The sequence below is a fragment of the Anomaloglossus baeobatrachus genome, chromosome 2 (genome assembly GCF_048569485.1).
Source record: "Anomaloglossus baeobatrachus isolate aAnoBae1 chromosome 2, aAnoBae1.hap1, whole genome shotgun sequence".
Lineage (NCBI taxonomy): Eukaryota > Metazoa > Chordata > Amphibia > Anura > Aromobatidae > Anomaloglossus > Anomaloglossus baeobatrachus.
In genome coordinates this window covers 170,498,153-170,525,585 of record NC_134354.1, presented here as the reverse complement: position 1 = coordinate 170,525,585, position 27,433 = coordinate 170,498,153, and the positions used below count along the sequence as shown (strand labels likewise).

The following is a 27,433-nucleotide window of genomic DNA, read 5'->3' as shown; positions in this document are numbered from 1 at the left end:
TGATTATAAATTGTATGGATAAAAATATGCACCAATAAATACTATTTTATGGCTGACATGACCTTTTGCAAACTTTTTTTTCTCTTTGTGACATAGAATTTTTTATCTTATGTACATGAAGCTAAATTGGTAGATTTTTCATCAATAATTTAGCTATTTCTAACAATTACATTTGCAATTCAACATATTTATACATATCAATTTTGAAATCCATTATAGTTCTAAATGGATATGTACTAAGTGTGCTTCATCAAATGAATGCCTTTGGAGGTTTGTATATATAATGTAACATATCCAATATGGTAGCGCAAAAAAAGAAAGCATAGTTAGTTGGATTGCATGTATTGTCAATGCTTTGACTTGTTGGCCATTAATGATGATTGTTAAATCAATGTATGTTGGCATATAGCAATTGAAATTGTCGCTGAAGTATAGTACAATAGTTGTGGAAAAGGCTACAATCAATTGAAATCAGTCAAAGTAATGTCGGTTTTGTTGTGACGTTCGTTTCCCTTCAGATTTCTCACTTGAGAAACTACTCGCTGCATGTCCAAAAATACACAGACCTATTCTAATAAGTGAGTTATAGAATATAAGCTGCACATATCGTAACAAATTGCATATATCTGAGCATTCGGTCATGCTACTTTCATAGATATTTATCAGCAATAGTAGAATGGACTCTAATGAAGAGCTCAGAGACTTTCACAGCAGCACCGTCTGCACATTCAACAACAGTTCAGCACTTTTCTGCCGTGATAAGTTTGTTCAGCAGAAGAAAACCTTTGCTTTGAATTAATACTATGTAATGAGAACAGAGTATTCTATTATTAATAGATTAGCACATTATTTGTCAAGCCTCAGAAAAAGACGAAGTAGGCAAAACTTAAGTCCGATAGTTTATTTTATTCACTTATATTACGCTACTAATTATCACAGCACTTTATAAACCTGGTCATCACTGTGCCTCTACGTCCATACTAGTATGTCTTGAGTGTGGGAGGCAAACATGGGGTGAACATAAAAAATCTCATTACAAATGTCCTTGGTTGGGTTTTAAGCCAGTTCACTGTTACAAGGTAATATTGCTGACCGCTGAGCTACCATGCTGCCCAGATGGTTTGGCAATTTTTTCATTTCAGGAGCTTAACCCTTTCACGACCGGCCGATTTTTCGCTTTCCGTTTTTTTTTTTCGCCATTCTTTTTCTGAGAGACGTAACTTTTTTATTTTTCAGTCAATATGGTCATGTGAGGGCTCATTTTTTGCGGAACGAGCTGTACTTTTAAATGAAACCATCAGTTTTACCATATTGTGTACTAGAAAATGGCAAAAAAATTCCAAATGCTGAAAAATTGCAAAAAAAGTGCGATAGCACTATAGTTTTTGAGATATTTTATTCACTGTGTTCACTATATGGTAAAACTGATGTGTGGGTGTGATGCCTCAGGTCAGTGCGAGTTCGTAGACACCAAACATGTATAGGTTTACTTTTATATAAGGGGTTAAAAAAAAATCGGAAGTTTGTCCGAAAAAAGTGGCGCACGTTTTACGCCATATTCCGTGACCCGTAGCGTTCTCATTTTTTGGGATCTTAGGCTCAATGACGGCTTATTTTTTGCGTCTCGAGCTGACGTTTTTAACGGTACCATTTTTGCGCAGATGCTACGTTTTGATCGCCTCTTATTGCATTTTGCGCAAAAGTTGTGGCGACAAAAAAACGTCGTTTTGGCGTTTGGAATTTTTTTGCCGCTACGCCGTTTACTGATCAGATTAATTGATTTTATATTTTGATAGATCGGGCGTTTCTGAACGCGGCGATACCAAATGTGTGTATATTTTTTATTTTTTTAACCCTTTAATTTTCAATGGGGCGAATGGGGGGTGATTTGAACTTTTAGGTTTTTTTGTTTTTTTTTAATTTTTTAAAACTTATTTTTTTACTTTTTTTTTTTATTTTACTAGTCCCCCTAGGGGGCTATTGCGATCAGCATTCCGATCGCTCTGCAGTATCTGCTGATCACAGCTGGAAGGCTGTAAACAGCAGATACGCTGTCTTTCTCTTTTGCTGTGCCCCGGGCACAGCGAAAGTGAAACCAATTCATGTGTAGTACAGGAGTCATCACATGACCCTGTACTACCATGACAACTATCGGGAGTCACGTGATCGCGTCACGTGACTTCCGGTTTCGGCGGTAAGTAAAACTTTACCGCGATTGCGCTTATAATGGCGCTGTCATGTATTGACAGCGCCATTATAAGGGGTTAATCGGCACGAGCAGATAACGATTCTGCTCGTGCCTAGCAGGCACACATCTCAGCTGTGAAAATCAGCTGAGATGTGTGCCGATCGCGGCATGCTGCCGCCGGAGGACCGCGGGCAGTAAGATTATGTCATTTAGGACGTAATTTTACGGCCCGCGGTCGTTAAGGGGTTAAAAAAACATTTTCTTGGGATGAAATATTTTTGCATGACTACCATATTTTTGGGATTTTAAGATGCACTTTTCCTCTTAAAATTTGCATCTTAAAATTTGAATGTAGATTACTGGGGGGTGGTGAAGAGGGGTCACAGGAGGCAGGGGCAATGCTATGCACTGTGTTGCGGGTGTTGCACTGTGCCATTGCTGTGGGTGTGACTCTGTGCGGCACTGCTCTGCGGGGCAGACAGTAAGGCTCTGTGCAGTGGGCAGTGTGGGTCTGTGCGGCGGGCAGTGAGTCTCTGTGCGGCTGGCTGCAAGGTATGAGCCATTCTGAAGATGTCGGCGGTGAGGGCTTCAAATAATGGCAACCAAAGTCTGCACATCCACAGCTGGAGCCAATAACTCAATCTGCACAAACACCGACTCCGACCACCATTTCTTTGAGGCCCTCACCACTGTCTTCTTTATAATGGTCTATGCCTCACAGCCCACAATGGGCACCAGCACAGAGCAGCGCCCGCTTCCCCAGCACAGAGCAGCGCCCGCTTCCCCAGCAAAGAGCAGCACCCGCTTCCCCAGCACAGAGCAGTGCCCGCTTCCCCAGCACAGAGCAGCGCCCGCTTCCCCAGCACAGAGCAGCGCCCGCTTCCCCAGCACAGAGCAGCGCCCGCTTCCCCAGCACAGAGCAGCGCCCGCTTCCTCAGCACAGAGCAGCGCCCGCTTCCCCAGCACAGAGCAGCGCCCGCTTCCCCAGCACAGAGCAGCGCCCGCTTCCCCAGCACAGAGCAGCGCCCGCTTCCCCAGCACAGAGCAGCGCCCGCTTCCCCAGCACAGAGCAGCGCCCGCTTCCTCAGCACAGAGCAGCGCCCGCTTCCCCAGCACAGAGCAGCGCCCGCAGCCCCAGCAAAGTGGCGTAGCCCGCAGTGAGCATCTGGGCCCCCCTTTGCACCACCGGCTCTACCACCGCTGCTGTTCTCTTCCCTGTTAAAACATTACCAGATTATAAAATAATTATAACCCGGTGTCTTATAATCTGGAATGTTGTATAAAACGAAAAATACGGTACTTTTTGGCATGTACACTAGCTTAACTTAATGTGGTTCCTAATTCCAAAACTCCAACAATTGATTTTTGGTCATTTCGGCTGCAGGGACCAGTTGTAAACCGTGAACCTACTATACTGACACTCATGCCTGCGGGTTGCCTACTTGTTTTTGGTAAAGCCAAACTAACAACACTTTTGGATTTAGGTTGCTGATGGCTCAATTTTAGGAAAAATCATACATATCTATGATTCACAGGATTCTGCTATTTTTGTTTTTATTGAAGGCTACTTTAAGAATATTTGAGTATAACTTTCTTTAGACATTTATCTCACAATTAGGAGCTTAAACCCTTCGGGGCAAAGATTTCTATTACAGTGCTATAATTAGCCATTGCATTAATAAATTTAGATCTGTATCTTAAGGACATAAAGGGTTGAAGTTTCTGAGCAATGCACTTAGATGTAAGCTAATCTTTTCTGAAGTGTTAGTGTCCAGGAGCAGCAACAGCTTAGACATAAAGTAGTGTCCTAAAAAGGAAAAACATACCAGACTCTGAGTTGCAGTGTAAAATAATAGTAAAGTGTGGCTGGAATTATCTCTTGGAAAACACTGTGTATTTATCATTGTGGTCTTTTTGAAAAGTTTAAACTAGTAAGGATGGTGGTTGTACTACTTGCAACAACCAAAGTAGAAGATATAGAGTGTTACTGAAAAAGGAAGATCTATTTGCGCCATTGAAGGCTGGTTTATTTAAAGGGAACCTGTCACCAAGTTTTTCTCTTAAAAACTAATGCCACCACCAAAGCCCTTATATACAGTATTCTAGGATACTGTATATAAGTTCCCACCCGATCTGTATAACATAAAAAAGAGCTTTTATTATACTTAGTTATGGGGCAGTCCAGTTCGATGAGCCTCGCTGATTTTGATCTAGAGCCTTCTCTCTGTTTATGATTGCTGTTCTCCTTCCCTACTTCATATGGATGACACTTTCTCTGTCATCCATACAGTGACCTCCCTTTTGCTCCTGTGCATGCTTCCTTTTCTCTGCCTTGCTGAGGGCAGAGAAAACTATTGTATGGTGCATGAGCAGGTGTTCCTTGACCTTTCTCAGCGCCTGCGCATTACAGTACTTTGCTCTTCCCTCAGTAGGGCAGTGAGAAGTTCTCATGCACAGGAGCACTATGGAAGACTTTGTGTCGTTGACCTAGATTGCGTCATCTACAGGAAGCAAGGACAGAGGAGGGCAATATTAAAAAAGAGGAGGCGCCGGATTAAGAGCAGCGATGTTTATCGGACGAGACCTTTGCTCAGGTGAGAATAATAAAAATTCTATTTTATGCTATAAAGATCAGCTTGGGGACTTAGACGAGTATATAGTATTCTAGAATGCTGTATATAAGGGTTAACTGGTGATGGCTGCAGCTTTTAAGGGAAAAACCTGGTGACAGGTTTCCTTTGAACAGACCACCACTCAGTGTATAGGATCCACCTGGTTACATGGGGAAGGATGGACCATAGCAGTGTCTCAGGAGCGCAGTTATTTCCTTCAGAGCAAATGAACACCATACCAGTCTGCCACATAGCTCTGCGAACAAGGGAGTAGTAGCTGAATATAAATTCCAGGCATTGTACTCTTCTGTTTAATATTACTTTGTCATATTTCTATCATAACTATCAGCCAGCAATAACGTTTAGTGTATCACTATTTTGCGATCAGTCCATTGTGCTAGTATTTTCTCCCCTTACACAAAAATGAGTTCTGAACCTCTTGTCCCTATTGCTAGTACAATATGTGCCCTTGCTTGGACCACTTTTGGTAGGTACTCTTCATGGCAAACCTGGAACATCCCACAAGATCAGCTATTTTAAAGATGCTCTTGCTCAGTCATCTAGTCATCAATATTTCACACCTGTTAAGCCTAAGCCACACGGCAGGAAAATCGGAGCGAGTGGAACGCAATGTTTTATTGCATTCCACTCGGACCAATATTAGCCTACAATATGTCACAGCACCCATGAGAGATTATTTTCTCAGCCCTAATTAGACTGAGAAAACAAATGCAGCATGTTCCGATTGGAATGCGAGCCTTGTTTCACTCGCACCCATTCAAGTCTATGGGGCGAGAGAAAAATCGCACTGCACTCGCAGTACACCAGTGTACTGTGAGTGCAGGGTGAGAAAGGGAATAGCTGGAAATGGAAGAGAGAGGGAAATAAATCCCTCCCCTCTGCAGCGCCGGCCCTCCCCTCCTCAGTGCTGACCGTCCCTCCTCAGAGCTGGCCCGCTCCCCGCAGCTGAGGTCCGATCACATGATCAGACCTCAGTCGCAGTGACACTCGCTTGACACTCTGCTCCTGCTATGCTGCCAGCGTGAGCTGACTGTCATGTGAGGATTGCAGTAGATCTACATGTGGCCGCGGCCTTACAGTGACATAGAGCTTTTTCCTTTCCAATGTAATCTGCTTCCAACAAACCAATTTCCAAAGCAGATTGTTCATTTGCTGCCTAATCTCACTTCTTTATACCAGCCATTTTCACAACATTCACATTAAACATCAGTGGTTTTAATGTTATGGTTGATTGATATCTGTATACTTTACATTTATTACTCACAGCAAGTTGGGCTGTAGTGTGTACATCGCCCAGGCCAAAAGCTAATGCTCTTCCAGGATACAGCTAAACCCCCACTAATGTGGAAGCATCACAGGTGCAGGAGAAGCAGATCACACACACATGTCCATGGAATGGAGGGGAGGCAAATGCTGGATGATAAAACTGCACACTAGTGGCTTGCATAGAGTGCTGTTCACATGCAGATGGCACAGTCACAAACCCGCAGCCTATTAGGTGACGCCCGTCTATTAGATCAGGTGGGCTGCCAAGCCGTACCCCACTGTGTATCATGCACAGACAGACACTCTACAATGCAAGGCCCAACAGAAAGGGGCCTGGCTGTATCCTGTACAAATATAAAAATAGTACCAAATCATCTTGCATTCGCCTCCCCTCCATTTCTTGGACGTGTGTGTGTGATCTGCTACTCCTGCACCTGTGATGCTTCCACATTAGTGGGGGTTTAGCTGTATCCTGGTAGAGCATTATCTTTTGGCCTGGGCGATGTACACACTGCAGCCCAACTTGCTGTGAGTAATACATAATTTTTGGAGGACATTGTCCTCTTTTTGTTGCTATTTTTACATTTAGTGTAGGGACCTACAGACATGAAGTCCCATGACGAGGGTGTAGGCTTATGTTTTATGGCCATAAATACCAACAAAAACCTCATATATATTTTTTTTGTTTGTACAGGATACAGCCAGGCCCCTTTCTGTTGGGCCTTGCATTGTAGAGTGTCTGTCCGTGCGTGATACACAGGTGGGGTATGGCTTGGCAGCCCGCCTGATCTAATAGTATGGGCGTCACCTAATAGGCTGTGGGTTTGTGACTGTTATTTGCATGTGTGAACAGCGCTCTATGCAAGCCACTAGTGTGCAGTTTTATCATCTAGCATTCGCCTCCCCTCCATTCCATGGACATGTGTGTGTGATCTGCTTCTCCTGCACCTGTGATGCTTCCACATTAGTGGGGGTTTAGCTGTATCCTGGTAGAGCATTAGCTTTTGGCCTGAGCGATGTACACACTGCAGCCCAACTTGCTGTAATACATAATTTTTGGAGGACATTGTCCTCTTTTTGTTGCTATTTTTATACTTTAGGCTATGTGCGCACAGTGCGTTTTTCACGGCGCTTTTACGCATTTTTCGGGTGCATTTTTGGCCTCAAAACTGCATGACTTTGCGTCCCCAGCAAAGTCTATGAGTTTTCATTTTTGCTGTCCGCACACAACTTTTTTTTTTAAGCTGCGTTTTTGAGCTTGAAAAAAAAAATAGACATGTCAATTCTTTCCTGCGTTTTTCTGCGTTTTCCCCCCATGCAATGCATTGGAAAAATGCAGCAAAATGTAGAGATCAAAAACGCAGCAAAACGCAGCCAAAAACGCACCAAATCGCAGTATAAACGCATGCGTTGTTTTGACGCGTTTTTTCGAAGCGGGTGCGTTTTTGTGCGTTTTTAGCGGCCAAAAATGCACAAAAACGCAGCGTCAAAAAAACAGTGTGTGAACTTAGCCTTACATTTATGCAACATTTTGCTAAAATATTACAAAAATACGTGCTGAGATTATTTCAATGCATGTTTCATTGATTTGGAATTCTTGTATGTCTACATCCATTTTTATCTTGTTTCTGCCTTTTTCATATTAAAAGCAAAACAGTAAGACATTACCTGCTGATTCTGTTGCTCCCAGCTCCAATGCAGACAAAGACCTTCTTATCAACAGCAGTTATTTTGTGATAACATAGCCACCTATTGTTTTTACCACAGACAGAAAGTAACATGCTATTGAGACCCACTGAGAAGAACTCCTGAGATAAGATCAGGAAAACTGTACTAGATGAAAGTCTTTATCCCAAAAAGAAAGGGAAACACAATATAGACATTTTTATAGTGAAGTCACTCATTCCACTTCCCTGATAAAGAGAATACACCAAACTTGGCAATGAATAACGTAAAGGTACCGTCACACTGAGCAACATCGCTGCTGAGGCACGACTTGCTAGCAATGTTGCTGTGTGTGACATCCAGCAACAACCTGGCCCCTGCTGTGAGGTCGTTGGTTGTTGCTGAATGTCCTGGACCATTTTTTTAGTTGTTGCTCTCCCGCTGTGAAGCACACATCGCTATGAGTGACAGCGACAGAGCAACAACTAAATGTGCAGTGAACAGGGATCCGGCTTCTGCGGACGCTGGTAACAAAGGTAAATATCGGGTAACCAAGAAGCCCTTTCCTTGGTTACCCGATATTTACCTTCGTTACCAGCATCCGCCGCTCTCACGCTGCCAGTGCCGGCTGTGCGGTGTGCGCTGGTAACCAAGGTAAATATTGGGTTGGTTACCCGATATTTACCTTAGTTACCAAGCACAGAATCGCTTCCACGCATCGCTGCTGGCTGGGGGCTGGTTGCTGGTGAGATCTGCCTGTACGACAGCTCACCAGCAACCAGTGTAGCGACGCTCCAGCGATCCCTGCCAGGTCAGGTTGCTGGTGGGATCGCTGGAGCGTCGCTTAGTGTGACGGTACCTTAAGAATAAAGAAATGTGACAAAATTGACATGTATGGTTTATTATTTTTCTTTGGTGCAATAATAATAATAAAAATAATTATCATAATATACAGAAATATAAAAAACATGACTTGATATCCATTACAAATCAGTGGTGGTGTCCCACAGTGTTTGTCTCTAAACTCATCAAGTGTTACAGCAGCATCAGACGCTGTTCAGACTATGACACTCCACACTATGCTTTCTTTGACTCTTCTGAGTTGCACAGGCAGACTTTGGCATCAACTACAGTAGCTGTATGCTCATTAGTAATTGGATTACCAGGGGTTAATTTCTACTAGCCTGTAGGTTACTTTTTGTATTACATGTTTCAAGAGATCTATCACAGTTACTCCCCGCCTTCTTAAGATGGACAAATCTGTCTTGCCATGTCAACTATAGCTTTTGCTTAACTGGTCCATGTGCTGTTGTTTTCCAGTATCTGGTGATTTAGTGCATATTGCTTGGTGTGCTGTGAAACTCCTGCTGTTGGCTTGTTTTTTCCTCCTTTTTTTATTTTCTGCTTTATCATTTGTTGTTTGACTATTCTGTGTGAGTGTACTGCGTGCTACAGTTTTGGCTTCTCCAGTTTGTCCATATATGTAAGCTCTACTACTCCTGCCCCAGTCCTCCCCTGAGGTGGAGTACAGGGTTTATTAGATCAGGCCTCGCCAGGAGCAGTGCAAGGAAGGCAGCCCAGACATTGTCACCATTAGACATATCTCTGGGAGTAGGGACAGCTTGTGCTCCCTAGCCTGAGGGCCAGTCTAAGTACCCAGGTTCCCTGTTTACCCCTCTCACCCCATTGACATGTAGGTAGGTAATATATTCTGGGAGTCTTAAATCTGAACTGCACATAATCACAGGTGGAATGCAGCTCATGGAAATCATATGGATCTGGAGGTAAACATAGTCATTATTTTTTTAACCTCACTGTAGCTATGGTCTTTTGATGATATCTTGTTTTTGGCAAAATCATTATGGAGTGAACAAAGTCCATAGCAATAAAATAAAACATACATATATAACACATATAAACACATATTCTACATTTTAGATGAAAGAAAATACAGGAGAAATTGCTGAGAAAACTGAGAAGTTTACCTATAACACTGGTCAACGCAATTTTTCTGGCAAAAGGTTTTAAAACATATGTTAAGTCAATTTTGCCTGCTGATTACGAATATGGACTCTGTTTTTGGCTATCACATCAGGATTTCGAGATATTTTCAATTGTTGAAGAAAATTACTCATATCGAATGTTTTATGATAAAAACACATGATTTTAGGTACTATATTTTGTATATTTTTAATCAAGGAATAAGAAAGAATACAAAGTCTATGTACAGCAAATCAAATATACTTAAAGAATTAAACAACAAAATATAAAAACACATATGGCACACAGATGAATGGCAAATGGCAGTTATTTGAACTTTCTTTTCTTGGCTGATCTGTGATGTACAGCTTCTGGGTTGTCTCTCATCAAGCTCCAGCAATAGTCGGCCATCATATGTGAGTCCTACGGGCCTTGATACCGTTCTTCCATTGTTTTAATGTCCTGATGAAAATACTCCCCTTGTTCCTCGCTCACATCCCCAAGGTTCTCTGGAAAAAAACTCCAAATGGCTGTGTAAATAGTGAATCTTGATACTCATTCTACATCCAAAATTTCGCAGACTCATTAGTAGCTCTTCCATAATCTCTTCATAGTTGTCTGCTTTCTTATTCCATAGAAAATTCTGAACCACATTACAAAATGCATTCCAAGCTCTTTCTTCTGTCTCATTCATTGATGTGATAAAATTTGGGTCTGTCGTAAGTCTTCTTATTTGAGGTCCATCAAATATTCCAGCCTTTTTCTTCTCTTCACTAAGACCAGGAAAAGTTGAACATATATAGTTAAAGAATTCTCCACTGTGATTGAGAGCTTTGACGAACTGCTTCATAAATCCAAGTTTTATGTGCAAGGGAGGAAAGACAATGTTCTTCCTATCTACTAGAGGATCATGGATGACATTCTTATCGCCAGATGCCAAACTCTTTCGCTGAGGCCATTCAGTTTTCACACAATGCTCTGCTGTAGCTCTACTGTCCCAGTAGCACAGCAAACAGACCCAAAAGAAAGCTAACCATTTTCAAATTAACACAAATTAACCACCCATGAACATTATATTGTAACCTCTCTAGAACAATCCTGATATTTTTATATTCTTCTTTAAGTTTTACAGAATGACCTATTGGTACAGAGCCATACTTATTTTCATTGTGTAACAGAACACATTTTAAACTTCTTTTGTAACTATCAATAAATAGCCTCCAATCCCTTGAATCGTATGCTGGAAGTACCATAGAGAGAAGTAGCCCTTCAACATCAGTACAATAGACAAGCTGGCCATCTGAATGGAAGTACTTACGCAGTTCTGCTTCCCTGTTACGATAAAATGAGACACTTGTTCTGGGTTTCAACATTCGATTCTCTTGTAGTCTTGAAGCCAATAGTTCAGCAGACTCTTTTGGTAGATAAAGATCTCTAACCAGATCATTCAAAGCAGACTGAGTAAACAGAATTGGTTTGTCACAATCTTCATTACATGGCTGAAAAATATCTGGACTGTCTCCTTCATCAGTATAACAATGTGAGGAGAAATCTGTGTCAACGTTTTCTGGAGGCACAGTATATTTTTGAACAGGTATGTCTTCACTATGGGCAACTGGTCGAATAGCTGAAGGGATACTCGGGTATTGCAAATATTGCTTGTTTTTCTTATTGAAACCTTTTACATCGACAAGGCAGAAATAGCAGTCTTCTAAATGATTGCTTGCTTCTCTCCAAATGATAGGAACTCCAAACTGATGTTTAGCATTCTTTTCTTGAGACCATGATCTCAAGCTCTCAATACAGGTTTTGCACACTGTGAGGAGCCTAATGCTTGTCTTTGTCTCCAAGTTTTACTTTGTTAAGACGGTGCATTTTGCGTACTTCAAAGTCAGTAATGTTGCGCCTCTGAGTCTTCACAGTAAAGTTTCCACAGATGTAACAAAAAATATTTGGATCATTTGAGCACTGACTTCTGTGAGATGTAGAGGCCATTGTTGAATCAGCAAAACATCCTGCAGAGAAATACAAGATAAAAGTTGTTAGCTACCTGAGTTGTTCATTGAATTTCTGTCCCACCCCCACACCTTAGGTATTGATTCACAAACAAAAAACAGAAAAACAGCAGGATAAAAACAATAAATATCAGAATTCATTGAAAATTTCCATAAATAAAACAGTACCTGCACATGACTGTTGTGTACGTTGAAAACTGTTTGTTTACTTTATGATAACAAATGGGAATTTATGCATGTTCAAAGAAAACAAAGATATTCTCACATTTATTGGGAGACTAAATGAAAACTAAATTTACCTTAGTGAACCGTATAAATTGGCACTTTTGATACACTACTCATATTTTTCATGGAATTCATGAAATGGGATATATACCTATAGCACAAGAACGTGATGTGATTGAGAAATTATAATTCAGATTTGAATTCAGCACCCTCAAATTTGTCTAAAACCCTAAAGTCCATGCCAGAATTTTTTTTTTTTTTTGTAGACCAGTGTAATTAGCCTTTTCAGCATTCACAAAATGTCATGTATCATATCAATTTGTCTTCATATGGGGTTAAACATTAGTAACATGAGGAACGACAGAGGATATTCCCCTTTGAAACTGTGGTTCTGTGCTAAATTTAAGCTCCTTCCAAGGAGAGTTTTTGATAATAGATTTCCTTTTATTATACTGGTAAAAAGACTTGTGGATAACGTAATTAATTTTCTGCGCATTTTTGACAACTTTGAATGACTTGACTTTTATAGTAACTCAAAAAATTTCAAATAAATCAAATTCAATATTTTTTTGATTTATCTAGTCACCAATTTAACATTTTTAAGCTGGACACGAAAATATCCAAAACACCGTTGTTTTATTTTGGCCAACCTGGAAAGAAAGGCTGACCATGTAATGATTATAGGGCCCTTCCTGCTCTCATCTGACAGATGGTATAGGGACAACAATGATTTCCTTTGATCATCTGTTTTAAAATTAACTGCTTCCACTACATAATGTACTAGTTAGTGATGATCAAACTGTTCGGTGCGCGGGTGCTTTGTTCGCTAAACACGCCTTTTGATTCTCGGGTGCTGAGTATAATGGAAGTCAAAGGGGAACTCAAGCATTTTTCCTGAAGATCTTCTGGAAAAATTCTTGAGTTCCCCATTGACTTCCATTATACTTGGTAAATGAGTACTGAGCAACCGAGCATCAAAATACTCATTATGCGTAGTGAACATCTTTGTTTGCTAATCACTTACTAGGCCACACACAAGGCCGACTGCAGCTGTGTTTTACAGCCAGCATCTGACTGTGTATCCAGGCATTTCTATTTATGCAACTATAGTGACAAGTAATCTAGTCTTGATGTTCACAAAGTGCAATGGTTGGCTATTGGCTTTATTCATTGGCTTTATTCAAGTTGAAATAAAACGTAAAAAATGCAAATGAATGAATGGTGTTGATCTGCAATATTGCACCCCAAAATATAGCATACTGGATAATTTGTTGCTATACTTGCAATAGGGGGGGCACCACTGTGGTACTGGGACCTTAGAAATTCCATATGGTATCAGAATCTACGGGGGGCACTGAGCAGAGCAGCAGGAATAATTTGATCTATAGAAAAGAGAGGGAGGGTTAGACGTGATCGGAGGAAACATGTTATGGAGCGACATGGTTGGAGGATGAGTGTTGAGCGGGACGGACATAGTAGGAACAACTTTTACCCTTAATGACTTTTTTGTTACTTTAATGATGTTAAGTAGTTAAATTGGTTAGTTTATGGAAAATCAAAATACTATCATAAATGTGTATGAGGAGTAATGGTATAGCTCTGCATAATATGAAGATGTTCAACTACTAGGATAATGTACATGTATGTTATGCAATGATCACATATCTGTTTTATACCCTTGTACCAGTGTTTAATTAATAAAAGAGATCTGATTTAAAAAATATATATTTCTGGGAGTTTGATCAGCTATTATTTGCTTCAGGAATAACATGATATGACAACCTTGTAGCGTATATCTACAAAATAAACTTTAAAAACTTTTGTGCTTTTGCAGAAGATGAGAAAATGTTCTACATTTTGTTTCTTTACATGACAATATTTCTATTTCCATATTCTATTTCTTTACATGTCAACGACCAACATTTAGAGATCTGGTTCTTTTTCATGTAACAGACCGCAGCATTTGGCTTTAGAAAACATTAGCAAAGTAATTTCTTCCAGGAAGACGAAGGGTTTTAGTCAATGGAAAAAAAATGTAAAAGCCAAGGTTGAGTCTCTTTTTGACACTGCCATACCTTGAATAATGCAGAAATGTAGCTATATCTCCAAGTAAAAAAAATGTGTTTCAGTTGCTAACAAGTATAACAAAGTGACTAAAAAGGGACCTGAGAAGTAGTGTGAAATTTCCAGCTTATTACTATTTCATGCCTTTTATATAACAAGGCAATGGCGAGGTTCATCACCTCCAACTATATTGCATAGCTCAAGACTGCAATTCCTGTTCTTCTTTAAAATAGGATTATATGGCACCTAGTGCACAGAAAAGATCGTCCTATTTTAAGCATGGTTGTGGTAATTTCATGTAATTGCACTGAAATAAAGGTGTTTAAGAGAGGCTTGCTAGCTCGAAAGTGATATTTTCTGTCACTGTGCTGTTAAAGTTTTATTAAATTGATCATTACAAAACCTTTTTCAATTTCTTACAGGTACTTTTGGCAAGTTGTTTTGTTCCGCTGTATGCCGGTGTCAGTGCTGTTAAGTACAAGGGAGAGGTAATGATCAATACGGAGACTATGACTTTTATTGATTCAGATTTGATGCCTTATATACTTGACATATATAACCTTAAATGATAAAATGCCTCAATCTTTTACAAGTAATATGTAAGTTTAAAAGCAGCCATGAATTTCTCTCTAAATCTTAAAGTGAATGTATGTATATTTTTAACATTATTTTGAATAGGGATCACTATCAGATGAAGACAGTTTACTAGATGAATACTGTTTAAAAAGAATTAATAATTATTATACCACCATTATATAAAGGAAACCTGTCAGATGCAATATGCAGCCAGGACCACGAGCAGTTCTGGGTTCATATTGCTAATCCCTGCCTGTCTGTCAATGTATCTAGTAGCATAGATAAAGAGATCTGTAGAAAAAATATTTCTAAAGATCCTTTATTTTATGCTAATGAGGCCAGAGACTAATCACAAGGTTATTAGTTCCCTAGGCTAGTAGGCCCCCTTAGCATCCTGGCATGCCCCTGTGGTTGTGCTAAAATGCTAATGAATGTGCAGCATTAGCGACATGGTTGCTCTCACCTCAGCTGCCGCCAATGGTTTTCAGCTCAGTGTACAAGATCAGAACGAACCCGGCTCTTTCGGTCATGCGCACTATACCAGTTTGAAGCCAGGACGAGTACACCCAGCTTCATAGTATGCAAGACTGGAAGTCCGGGACTTCTGATCATGCGCATTGAGCTGAAAATCAGTGATGGCAGCCAAGAGGTGAGCGCAACCATGCCTCTGATGCTGGCCATTCATTAGCATGTTAGTATGCCCACAGGGGTGTGCTAACATGCTAAGGGGGCCGACTAGCTAGGGGAAGTAACACCCTTGTGACTAGTTGCTGGCCTCATTAGCACATGATAAAAGATCTTTAGAAATACTTTTTTTAATGTTTGCTAATTGGTGCTGGGACGGTTAGGCAGGGATTAGCAATATGCACCCAGAACTGCTCGTGAATATTGCACCTGACAGGTTCCCTTTAAGCAATGAAAACCCAAAAGGGATTTATAAAGTTTTTCATGAAAGACATCATTCACGTATTCACAAGATAGATGTTTAATTCAAGGCTGCCCCCACTGTCAGAACCCTATTGATCACTGTCAGGACCCTATTGATCACAAAAACCAGGCAGGACCATGGTTCGCCATGGACACTGCTGTATGACCTGTCCACTCCTGCTAGATTGCAGTGATGGCCGGTAGCCTAGGCACCAATTGAAAAAAATTTAAAATAAAAAAAAAAAAAAACGTTCTTGAGAGTGAAGAAATGGATGTTTCAATATATCACATTAAAGAACATGGAAAAAAATGCTTTAAAGTAGCTTTATTCAGTGCATTTGTGTACATGAAAAAATATATTCCACTTCTAGTACTAATTATTAACTGCATGACCTAAAGAATATATCACAATAGGGAAGAGAACTGTTTAGAAGCTCGTAGACTAGGGTATCCATAGAAAGTCATGCTTAAAGTCCCTCCTAACCGCAGAGGTTGGCATCCTACATATGATGGCACTAGAGTGGGGGTGTCGCGGGCGGCGGGGCGCTGCGCTCGCCAATGCTCGGGTCCGGCGCTGCTGCTGCCTGCTGCTGGCTGCTCGGTGGCTCGAGCGGTGGGCCGGATCCGGGTACTCGAGCGGCACTCATCGCCCGTGAGTGAAAGGGGTGGTTTGGGTTTGGGGAGTTGGTCCGTGATGCCACCCACGGTGTGTGGTGAGGTTGGGACACCACCGCTGCTCTGGATGGGAATCCCGGGAGCGATGACAGGGAGCAGCCGAGATGTTTCTCTCCCCTCCGTGGGTAGGGGGGGTTGGTGGTCCTGGGGCCCGGTGAAGTGTGACGGGGAGGCAGGTTTGGCAACATGCAGGGTCGCGGCGGCAGCGCGGTGCCAGAAGGCACGGTGGTACTCACTCAGCCAATGATGGATACAGAGTCTCCGGTAAAACAAACGGCTGGATGGACGGGTCCCGCAGCCGGCTGCTGTGTTCACTCCCGGTAGGTTGGTGGTGGCTGCCTTTCCCTGCACCTGTTGTGTATCTTCGGTCCCGATGGCTTCCCACCAGTAACCTGCTCCCCAGCTTGGATATGGGCCAGAGGAGCCCCTTTTGCCCCCAGGCTCTGGCCCTGGGAATTCTAACTGTGGCAGTAGTTGTGTTTCCCTTTTCTCGGTTTGGACGGTTGCCTTCAGTCGGGTCTTTGCTGCTTGGAAACCTCGGAGGTTCCGGTCGCTAACGGATTTGACCGGTTTAACGGCAACTCCAAGCCTGGTCGGGGTCCGTAGGCCCTGCTGGTTAGTGCTGGCTTCTCTTCGCTCCCCAGTTCGGTACCGGTGGGCCACCGCCCGTCCCCGGTCCTACGGTTCCGTGTCGATCGGCCCCTCCTGCAGACGGCCACCACCGTCTGCCAACCTTGCTCTCGGTGTCCGGGCCACGTACCCGGACACAGACAGTCTGCTCCTCACTTGCCACTTCACTCCTTCTCCTTCACTCTCTGAACTACTGTGACTTCCTTTCCTGCCTCCAGGACTGTGAACTCCTCCGTGGGTGGGGCCAACCGCCTGGCTCCACCCCACCTGGTGTGGACATCAGCCCCTGGAGGGAGGCAACAAGGATTTGTGTGTGACTGGTGTGCCTATCTCGGGGTGTGGGGTGTGTTGTTGCAGTACCTGTGATTACCTGGCTTGTCCAGGGTGCCACAGGGGCTGCTGATTGTCTTTCCCTAATAACTCTAGCTTTCATTAGTATTAAAAATAAATCATGTCACCAACCTACCCCTAAAAGCTGCTTGATAGAAAATATATTAGGTTGTGCAGAGATTTTGCATATTAATATGACTAGTTTCTGAAATGGCTAAACCTTTACTATTACTGCAAAATATGATGAGATAATAGGCTGGCTGGTAAATATTAACTTGGGGGCAAGCAAGCAGCAGGGGCCAATGAGTGGTGTTTATTTAAGTTGCATCATAGGCTATATTTACACAACCAAGTTTTCTTGTGCTGCCTATGGAAAAAAAAACTGACCAGTTCAGATGGGCATTTTTTTATGTTACAGGGATTAGATTATCCAAGTAAAAAGAAAATCACAGCATGCACTAAGCTTCTCTCTTTTTTGGGTGAGACTCACTGTCACGAACCACCGGGGGGGTCACTCAGAAATCCCCCGCGCTGGCTACCAGTACGTCACAATCGGGGGGTAACAAGTGGGGGTCACCCCTCCTTTATACCTCCCGACCGACAGACAGAGCACGTGACGCGCTCTCTAGCGCCCCTCTTATAGTCAGGCCAATTATGGAATTGCCCGACAATAAGCAAGGAGGCCGCTATACTACTTATGCCGATTATTGAAGGGTCCCCGGTGAGAGTAGGGTATATATTCCCCCGACCTCCGCGGGCGGAATATATAAAACCTCCCCGAATCTCACTGGCCTCCCCACAATAATCCTTGGCACAACTCGCTGCCACCAACCGCTTCACGGTAACTATTAGCCGAACACACAGACGTGGGATTCAAGATCGAGATAACAGAACAGCCCAAGATTAATTATATATTTTAATCGGCCTAAAGCCACACTAGAAACTACAATATATACAATAGGGAATCTACAGAATATACATATGTCAGAGTACAGTTACAATCAAAGCATGGGTTACAAACAGGCATACACAGTTCCAGCAGTTACCTTGTGCGTCTGGCCACAGGGGGGCGCCATAGACCAGGTTTCCAGGAACTCCCTCACAGGTCTTTCCCAACCAGGCCCCCGAGCAGAAGAACACTGGAAAATGGCCGAAGTAGGGTTATCAACCTGGGCAAATCCAGGTCCCCTCCTACCTTAGTGACCTCAGAGGGAGCACTGCTCCACCCCTGGCTGGAGTTAGGGACAAAATCCACAACATGGAATATGGGCCATAACTTTGCCTGGGAGCGTCGTAGGCGGACATCAATGCTCTCATTGTGACAGTTATGAATTTAGCTACAGAATGAGAGGACTCATGACTTGTCTACTAGTTCCACATTGGCTGATATCACGTTTGGGGTATTTCCCAATGTCCTACTCCCATAAAAAAGGTGTGCCAGCATCGTCCGCATGCGGAGACACCATTTTTATGGTTGCCATATTTATCGGAAATATGGCTTGCGAGATATGAACCATTTTTTACTGGAGTCGTTCTGTCTGGATACTTCCATAGCCTTGCTAATTAGATAGCAGCCCCTACCACAGGGTCACGGCAGGGAGTCATCCTGTGTCCATTGTTCCCACATCATCTGATCTCCATATCACAGGAGATGGCCATGGGATGTGTTGCTGGGATGTGACACCTTCCCAGATGGTGGACATTGAGAACAAGAAGGGAGGGGGCACTGCCAGGGAGTGATGAGAGCGATTATGACTGGAAATCATAATTCATCTTCATATCCCAGGGTTTGCCTCACACCTCCCCCCTTTTGAGGGCGCTAGGGGGCAGCACACTCCGGTGTTCCCCCGTGCGCCCGTCCGCGACCTCTCCTTGTCGGGACAGCCCGTCTGCGTTACCGTGGTCCCGGCCCCTTTTGTGTCGAATGGTGAAGTTGTATTGCTGGAGCGCCAGGCTCCATCGCAACAATCGCCCATTCGTCCCAGAGACGGTGTGCAACCAGCTGAGGGGATTGTGGTCCGTCTCCACGATGAAGTGGCGCCCGTATAGATAGGGTTGCAGACGCTGCAGGGCCCACACTATGGCCAGGCACTCCTTTTCCATCGTGGAATAGGCCACTTCCCGTGGTAACAGCTTCCTGCTCAGGTACAAGACTGGGTGCTCTTGGCTCGCAGAGTCCACCTGGCTGAGCACCGCACCGAGGCCGAAGTCACTGGCGTCGGTCTGTACTACAAACGGCCGCGTGAAGTCGGCTGCCTGTAGCACGGGCGGGCTGGACAGGGCGTCCTTTAGGGCCCGGAAGGCTGTCTCGCAGTCCATTGTCCAATCGACTGCAGAGGGCAGCTTCTTCTTGGTGAGGTCCGTCAAGGGCTTTGCCAGGCTACTATAGCATGGAACAAACCTCCTATAGTACCCAGCGGTCCCCAAGAAGGACATCACCTGCTTCTTGGTCCTGGGGGTGGGCCAGGATGCGATGGCTTCCACTTTCTCAGGCTCGGGCTTCAGTGTTCTCCCGCCTACCCGGTGACCGAGGTACTGGACCTCGCTCATGGCCAGCTGACACTTTCCCGGCTTGATGGTCAAACCTGCCTGGTGGATCCGCCTGAGCACCTGTGCTAGATGCTCTAGGTGATCTTCCCAGGTGGGACTGAAGACGGCAATGTCATCCAGGTACGCGGCCGCGTACCCTTCAAGTCCCTTGAGCAGGGTGTTGACCATCCGCTGGAAAGTGGCAGGGGCATTCCTCATCCCGAATGGCATCACCGTGGACTCGTACAGTCCAAATGGGGTAATAAAGGCAGAGCGTTCCCTGGCCTTGCGAGTCAGGGGGATCTGCCAATATCCCCGGCTCAGATCCATGATGGTCAGGTACTGAGCCCCGGCCAACTGATCGAGCAGGTCATCGATGCGTGGCATTGGGTACGCATCGGCGACCGTGACAGCATTGAGCCCCCTGTAGTCCACGCAGAACCGAGTGGTTCGGTCCTTCTTAGGGACGAGGACTACAGGCGAGGCCCAAGCGCTGTTGGATGCCTGGATCACCCCCAGCTTCAGCATCTCGTCAATCTCCTGGCGCATGTGTTGCTGCACCTCCAGGGAGACCCGATATGCTGAACGCCGGATCGGGGGATGATCCCCAGTGTCCACGTGATGGACAGCCAAGTTAGTCCTTCCGGGCTGGTTGGTAAACAACCCCCGGAAGGGGTGTAGGGTGGCCCACAGCTGGGACCGTTGGTCCTCCAAGAGCTGGTGGCCAACCTCCACATCCTCAATGGATCCGCCTGCCCTAACCTGGGCTAGCATATCCAAGAGGGTTTCCGCTTCTCCCTCCTCGGGCAGGTTGCACACAGGGAGTGCACATGCCTCCCGCTCGTGATGTGCCTTCATCATGTTCACATGGAAGGGCTTCCGCCTTCCACGGGCAGGGTCCAGGGTGACCAGGTACGTCACAGGGTTGAGCTGCTGGTACACGAGGTATGGGCCTTCCCAGGCTGCCTGAAGCTTGTCCTGTGGTACGGGGACCAGTACCCACACCTTTTGACCCACTTGGTAGGTCCTCTCACAAGCGTTCTGGTCGTACCAACGCTTCTGATCGGCCTGGGCTTGAGCCATATTGTCGTGTACCAGTTGCGTCAAGGCCTGCATTTTGTCCCGGAAGCGCATGACATACTCGATAACCGACACTCCAGGGGTGGCCAAATCCCCTTCCCAAGCCTCTTTCACCAGAGCCAGGGGGCCCCGCACACGTCGCCCGTACAGGAGCTCAAACGGTGAGAATCCTGTTGAGGCCTGTGGAACCTCCCGGTAAGCAAATAACAGGTGTGGGAGATACCGCTCCCAGTCACGCCCATGGGAGTCGACCAACATCTTAAGCATCTGCTTTAAGGTGCCATTAAACCGCTCGCACAGGCCATTAGTCTGTGGATGGTACGGGCTGGCCACCAGATGTCGCACCTGGACTTGCTTACAGAGGGCCTCCATCAGCTGGGACATGAATTGGGTCCCCCGGTCAGTGAGCATTTCCTGGGGAAAACCCACTCGGGAGAAAATCTCCAGCAATGCGGTGGCCACCTTGTCAGCCCGAATGGACGACAAGGCCACTGCTTCTGGGTACCGGGTGGCATAGTCCACTACCGTCAGTATGAAGCGTTTCCCGGAGCTGCTGGGGATGGCCAGCGGGCCGACCAGATCCACAGCCACCCTCCTGAAAGGCTCATCGATGATTGGCAGAGATACTAGTGGGGCTTTGGGGTGTGGCCCCGCCTTCCCCACTCTCTGACAGGTTTCACACGAACGGCAGTAGGCAGCCACATCGGCCCCCATTTTTGGCCAGTAGAAATGCTGGTTTAACCTGGCCTTGGTCTTAGCGATCCCTAGGTGTCCGGCCATCGGAATCTCATGTGCGATCCGCAACAACTCCGTCCGGAACGGATAGGGTACCACCAACTGTCGGTCCCTGGGCCACGCCTCCGGTGAACCCTGCTGGACCGTGGCCCGGTACAGCCGTCCTTGGTCCCAGACCACTCGCTCCGGGTCCGAGTCCGAGGGAGGCTGTGCCGCCTGCTCCTTAAGAGCTTTCAGGCTGTCGTCAGCTTCTAACGCTGCCTGAAACCCCTGACTAGATGTGGCCAGAATCGACGAGACTGTCACATCTTCGGTCAGTACCCCGGGACCTGTGTCCTGGCCTCCACCTGACTCGGCTGCCACTTGGTCAGAAGGGGAAGAGCTATCGGACCTCCGGGAGGCCCCTTGGCTTCCAGCACTCCCACTGCGGGTGACAGCGGCCACAGCCGCTGCGACCGTGGGTCGTGCCTGCTCCTCCTCCGTTCCTGACCAAGTCGCCGGTTCAGGCAGACCTACCTGGCTTCCTGACACCCCGGTTGTGGGGGAACCATGCACCGAGATCTTACCTGGGAGCACTTCCGCTCCTGGACCGGCCCCAATCTCACCTGCCTGTTCCCCTCCTGCAGCAACAGAACCCCGCTGTGAAATCTCTGGGGACCCCACATTTGCTGTGGTAGCCCCCACCCCACACACTGGTCCTCCCCCTGCAGCACCCTGCTCTCTGCTTATCCCTGCAGAGGGCAACAGATCCCAGCTCACTGGCTGGTTACTTGTAGAGGCATTGTCACACCTTTCTCTGACCCCCTCCCCTGTCACAGCTGCAGCTGAGTGTGTGTCTATGGTGTCTATGCAAGCAGAAATATCAGAGTTCACTCCCTCCTCCCTTACATCATTCATAGATAACACATTAACATTGTTAGGAGTCATGTCAGTACGGGCTGAAGGTTCAGCCCTTGGGGGGGGCCCAAACTGGGAGGTTATCTGCCCCAAATCTGTCCCAAGTAGCACGTTTGCAGGGATCCGATCAGTTACCCCCACCTCTCTCACCCCTCGCCCTGCGCCCCAGTCCACATAAATGTCAGCAACAGGCAGCGCCGGGTCAATGCCTCCAATCCCGGAGACAGCGAGGGTTTTTCCCGGGATCAAGTCTTGGGGGGACACCATGTCAGGCCGCACCAGAGTCACCTCCGAGGCGCTGTCTCGCAGTCCTATGGTCACAGACCGGCCGACGGTGACAGGTTGGAAGCTGTCCAGGGACCTACCACCACCCCCACCCACACAATACACCTTGGGCGGCCCTTGGGACGGGGACGGAGCCGGGGCCTTGGGACGCTGAGGGCACATGGCCTTGAAGTGTCCAGGTAGGTTGCACTGGTGGCACCGTCTTGGTTCTGCCACGGGCCTGGAGAGGGGAGTTGAGGGGGACACCCCCTGCAGTCTAGGGGCAGGTGGGGCAGTCGTAGAATTCATCTTACCCCCTCTCCAGGTGCTGCTGGTGGCTGCTCTCCTGGCCTCAGGAGCCCGATTTGTTGGTGTAGTCATCGGCCAGGGCAGCTGTAGCCGTGGACCCCTTTGGCTTCTGGTCTCGGATGAACTGGCGGAGATCCTCAGGGCAGTTCCACAAGAGTTGCTCCGTGATGAACAAGTCCAGGATCTCCGATCCGGTGGAAAGCTGCAGGCCTTGGGTCCAGTGGTCGGCAGCTCGGGCAAGTGCCCGCCGGTGGTCAGCCCAGGAGTCCTTTGGTCCCTTTTGCAGGGTCCGGAACTTCTTGCGGTAGGACTCTGGAGTGAGGTTGTACTGTTGGATCAGGGCCCGCTTGATGGTGTCGTAGCCCTGATCTGCCTCAGCAGGCAAGTCCCCAAGGATATCCAGGGCCTTACCCCTTAGACGGGGGGTCAGGTATTTGGCCCACTGATCCTTGTCCAGATGGTGCTGCAAGCAAGTCCGTTCAAAAGCAGTCAGGAAAGAGTCCAAGTCTCCATCCTTCTCCAGCACGGGAAAGTCCTCAACACGGACCTTTGGAAGTTTGGTGTCTTGAAGGTCACGTGTGGCTGATGAGGGTCGGAGCTGAGCTAGCTGCAGCTGGTGGTCACGCTCTGCCTGTTGCTGTCGCTCTTCACGCGCTGCCTGCCGCTCACGCTCGGCCATGAGTATCTCGTAGGTATCCCGGTCTCCAGCCATAAGCCTGGCCAAGGCAGCTTGAAGGAGAGCCTCTGCACCTCTCAGGCCGGAGGGATTGGCAAGTGGTGATCTGCGGCACGCTGCAGAGCCAGGTGATTCACTGTCCATTGCAGAGCGGAGGGCTGGCATCTGGCTCGTTGAGGACCCTTGGGTGAGCTGCTCCTCATCTTGTCCATAATTGCCAGGTTGTGCGCTGTCCTCTGCAGAACGGTTTTCTGGCGTCGAGCTCCTGGAGGACTCGTGGGCAACCTCCTCATTACTGTCCACAGCACCGTCCTCCCTCTCTTCGGCTCCTGCTTTAGCATTGGCCAGTTGCCTAGCTCTGCTCCTGGTGCCATCAGCCATTCTTGCAGACTTTTGGTCACTGACACAGAACTGACACCTGATGCCTCCACACACCTTACAGTATCTGCACTCTGACACTCTAGTGTTGAGCTAGTCTGAAGACCCCAGCAGCCACAGCTGCTGCAGGCAGTCTTTAGTGTCTGGGAGTATGGGTCTCACACTCACACACACTATTATCTCGATCCCACCGCTATGCCACCAATATGTCACGAACCACCGGGGGGGTCACTCAGAAATCCCCCGCGCTGGCTACCAGTACGTCACAATCGGGGGGTAACAAGTGGGGGTCACCCCTCCTTTATACCTCCCGACCGACAGACAGAGCACGTGACGCGCTCTCTAGCGCCCCTCTTATAGTCAGGCCAATTATGGAATTGCCCGACAATAAGCAAGGAGGCCGCTATACTACTTATGCCGATTATTGAAGGGTCCCCGGTGAGAGTAGGGTATATATTCCCCCGACCTCCGCGGGCGGAATATATAAAACCTCCCCGAATCTCACTGGCCTCCCCACAATAATCCTTGGCACAACTCGCTGCCACCAACCGCTTCACGGTAACTATTAGCCGAACACACAGACGTGGGATTCAAGATCGAGATAACAGAACAGCCCAAGATTAATTATATAATTTAATCGGCCTAAAGCCACATTAGAAACTACAATATATACAATAGGGAATCTACAGAATATACATATGTCAGAGTACAGTTACAATCAAAGCATGGGTTACAAACAGGCATACACAGTTCCAGCAGTTACCTTGTGCGTCTGGCCACAGGGGGGCGCCATAGACCAGGTTTCCAGGAACTCCCTCACAGGTCTTTCCCAACCAGGCCCCCGAGCAGAAGAACACTGGAAAATGGCCGAAGTAGGGTTATCAACCTGGGCAAATCCAGGTCCCCTCCTACCTTAGTGACCTCAGAGGGAGCACTGCTCCACCCCTGGCTGGAGTTATGGACAAAATCCACAACATGGAATATGGGCCATAACTTTGCCTGGGAGCGTCGTAGGCGGACATCAATGCTCTCATTGTGACAGTTATGAATTTAGCTACAGAATGAGAGGACTCATGACTTGTCTACTAGTTCCACATTGGCTGATATCACGTTTGGGGTATTTCCCAATGTCCTACTCCCATAAAAAAGGTGTGCCAGCATCGTCCGCATGCGGAGACACCATTTTTATGGTTGCCATATTTATCGGAAATATGGCTTGCGAGATATGAACCATTTTTTACTGGAGTCGTTCTGTCTGGATACTTCCATAGCCTTGCTAATTAGATAGCAGCCCCTACCACAGGGTCACGGCAGGGAGTCATCCTGTGTCCATTGTTCCCACATCATCTGATCTCCATATCACAGGAGATGGCCATGGGATGTGTTGCTGGGATGTGACACCTTCCCAGATGGTGGACATTGAGAACAAGAAGGGAGGGGGCACTGCCAGGGAGTGATGAGAGCGATTATGACTGGAAATCATAATTCATCTTCATATCCCAGGGTTTGCCTCACACTCACCTATTCCAGTCTATGGGTATACAAAAAATACGGATCAACCCTTTGGCTCCTTATTTTCATGGATACATTACAATACTTAACATGTGAAACTGTATTTGATCTTTTATATGTTTTTTTATCACTGATATATAAAAATGCCTGCCTCATGGATGCCAAATAGATTAGAAAAGAGTGTGTGTGTCACGATTCTGTTGTGCAGAAAAATCTGTATTGTTCTGCCATGCTCTCCTGCAGAGCCAGCATATGTTGCCTGTGGTGCAGAGCGTTTTGCAGGATGAATGCTCTGCTGGTTGATTCACAGCACTGGGTTTCATGGGAGGTCCTGGGAGGTGCTATTGCAGATGCCTCTCATACCTGGTGATTGCTCTTCTTCTTTAGGGAATGTGTTAGCTTAGGAAGCCGCCAGTTTACAGTTGTGCTTTTGGCTCCTGTGGTGCTCAGTGTTCATATCTTTGTCTCTCGACTCTGGACTTCTGTTTACTTGTCTTTGCCTGTTTTGGCCTGTTTCTGTTGTGACTTTCTGGCTTCTGACCTCGGACTTTATCCTGATCGCATCCTCACCTGCTCCCTGTATCTTGTATTTACTCTCCTGGAATGCTGACCTTCGCCTTGTATCTCAACCTCATCTCGGTCTGCCCCCTGTGTACTGTTGTCCCCTCCTGGTTTATGATCTCAGCCTGTCTGACTAACTCTCCATATATTGCTTACTAGTAGTGTCTAGCGCCACCTTATGACAGTCATCACAGTGCTTTTTCTAGATGAAAATAGGATAGGTTTTTTTATATGCTCATGTCAAATTTGCCCTGAAGGGTGTGATGATGGGACCGCACTTGCATGTTAAATTCCAGAAACAGTAAATTATTCATAACAATGTTCTACATATTTTCAAAAGTGGTCAGGTTAAGTTATAAAATGAAATTTCAATGACACTTATCACTCAAAATAGTTGAACAATTCATAGCATTTTTATTATAAAGTTCTTGCAATGAAAAATAAAAGGTGGTTTGGTCAAGACAGACCTTCATTGGTACAGATTGCCATGAAATATGAAAGGTGCAGTGTAGCGCAATAGTGCAGTGTCTCCCATTCACACGGAGGCACGCCACTAGTATCCTTCACAGCACAATTCATATTCCAATGTAATCTGTACTGATGAAGGTCTGTCTTGACCGAAACATATTTAATTTTGGATTGCAAGCATGTTATAATAAAAATGCCACGTTTTGTTCCACCATTTCGAGTGTCAAGTTTCATTGAAATTACATTATGGGATTGGATGTAGCTTGTGCACAGAAGTGCAATGGTAACTTCACGGTTATAAAATGAGACGACTCATAATGATTTTGACTCTATGAAGTCAAATCTAACTAAGAAAATGTTTTAGTTTGCTATTGTTTCTATATCAAAGCATTTTCCTCCTTCTGCAGGGCATTCAGGGATTCAGTGTTCAGTAATATATGACCCTTTAACTAAAGTCTTGTACATGCTACATCAGCATCAAATACATAAAACTAATAGTTAACCACTGAATAAAATGCATTATTAAATAGGTATAATACATCACACTCTATATAGAAACATCTGCACCAAAGATCTGACACTAACAACACAAATACGGTACTAGAACAAAGCTAAGTACATAAAAGCAGCAAAATAACCAAATCTTCTACATTGAAATGGTACCAGAACAAAGATTAAAGGGGTTTTTACACACTGCAATGATTCATACACTGTCACAAATTTCCATAGCAATAACTTGTCATGTGGCTTTGAGCACTAATTACGCCTGACAACAACATCTCATACTGTTTATAAGTTGAGTTATTGTCTGCTGAGGTTTGGCATTCCACTCTTTTTGAAGGGCAGCCCT

General features: G+C 45.8%; 1 protein-coding gene across 2 annotated transcripts in view; it reads left to right on the top strand.

Annotated features, from left to right (window-relative positions):
* PNPLA4 (patatin like domain 4, phospholipase and triacylglycerol lipase) overlaps positions 1-27,433 on the top strand; it is a 93,149-nt gene that overhangs the window by 27,334 nt on the left and 38,382 nt on the right. For both annotated transcript variants that reach the window (XM_075333484.1, XM_075333483.1), the window contains exon 4: positions 14,459-14,524. In XM_075333484.1, the coding sequence (XP_075189599.1) occupies positions 14,459-14,524 (66 nt within the window). The remainder of the gene's footprint in view (positions 1-14,458; positions 14,525-27,433) is intronic.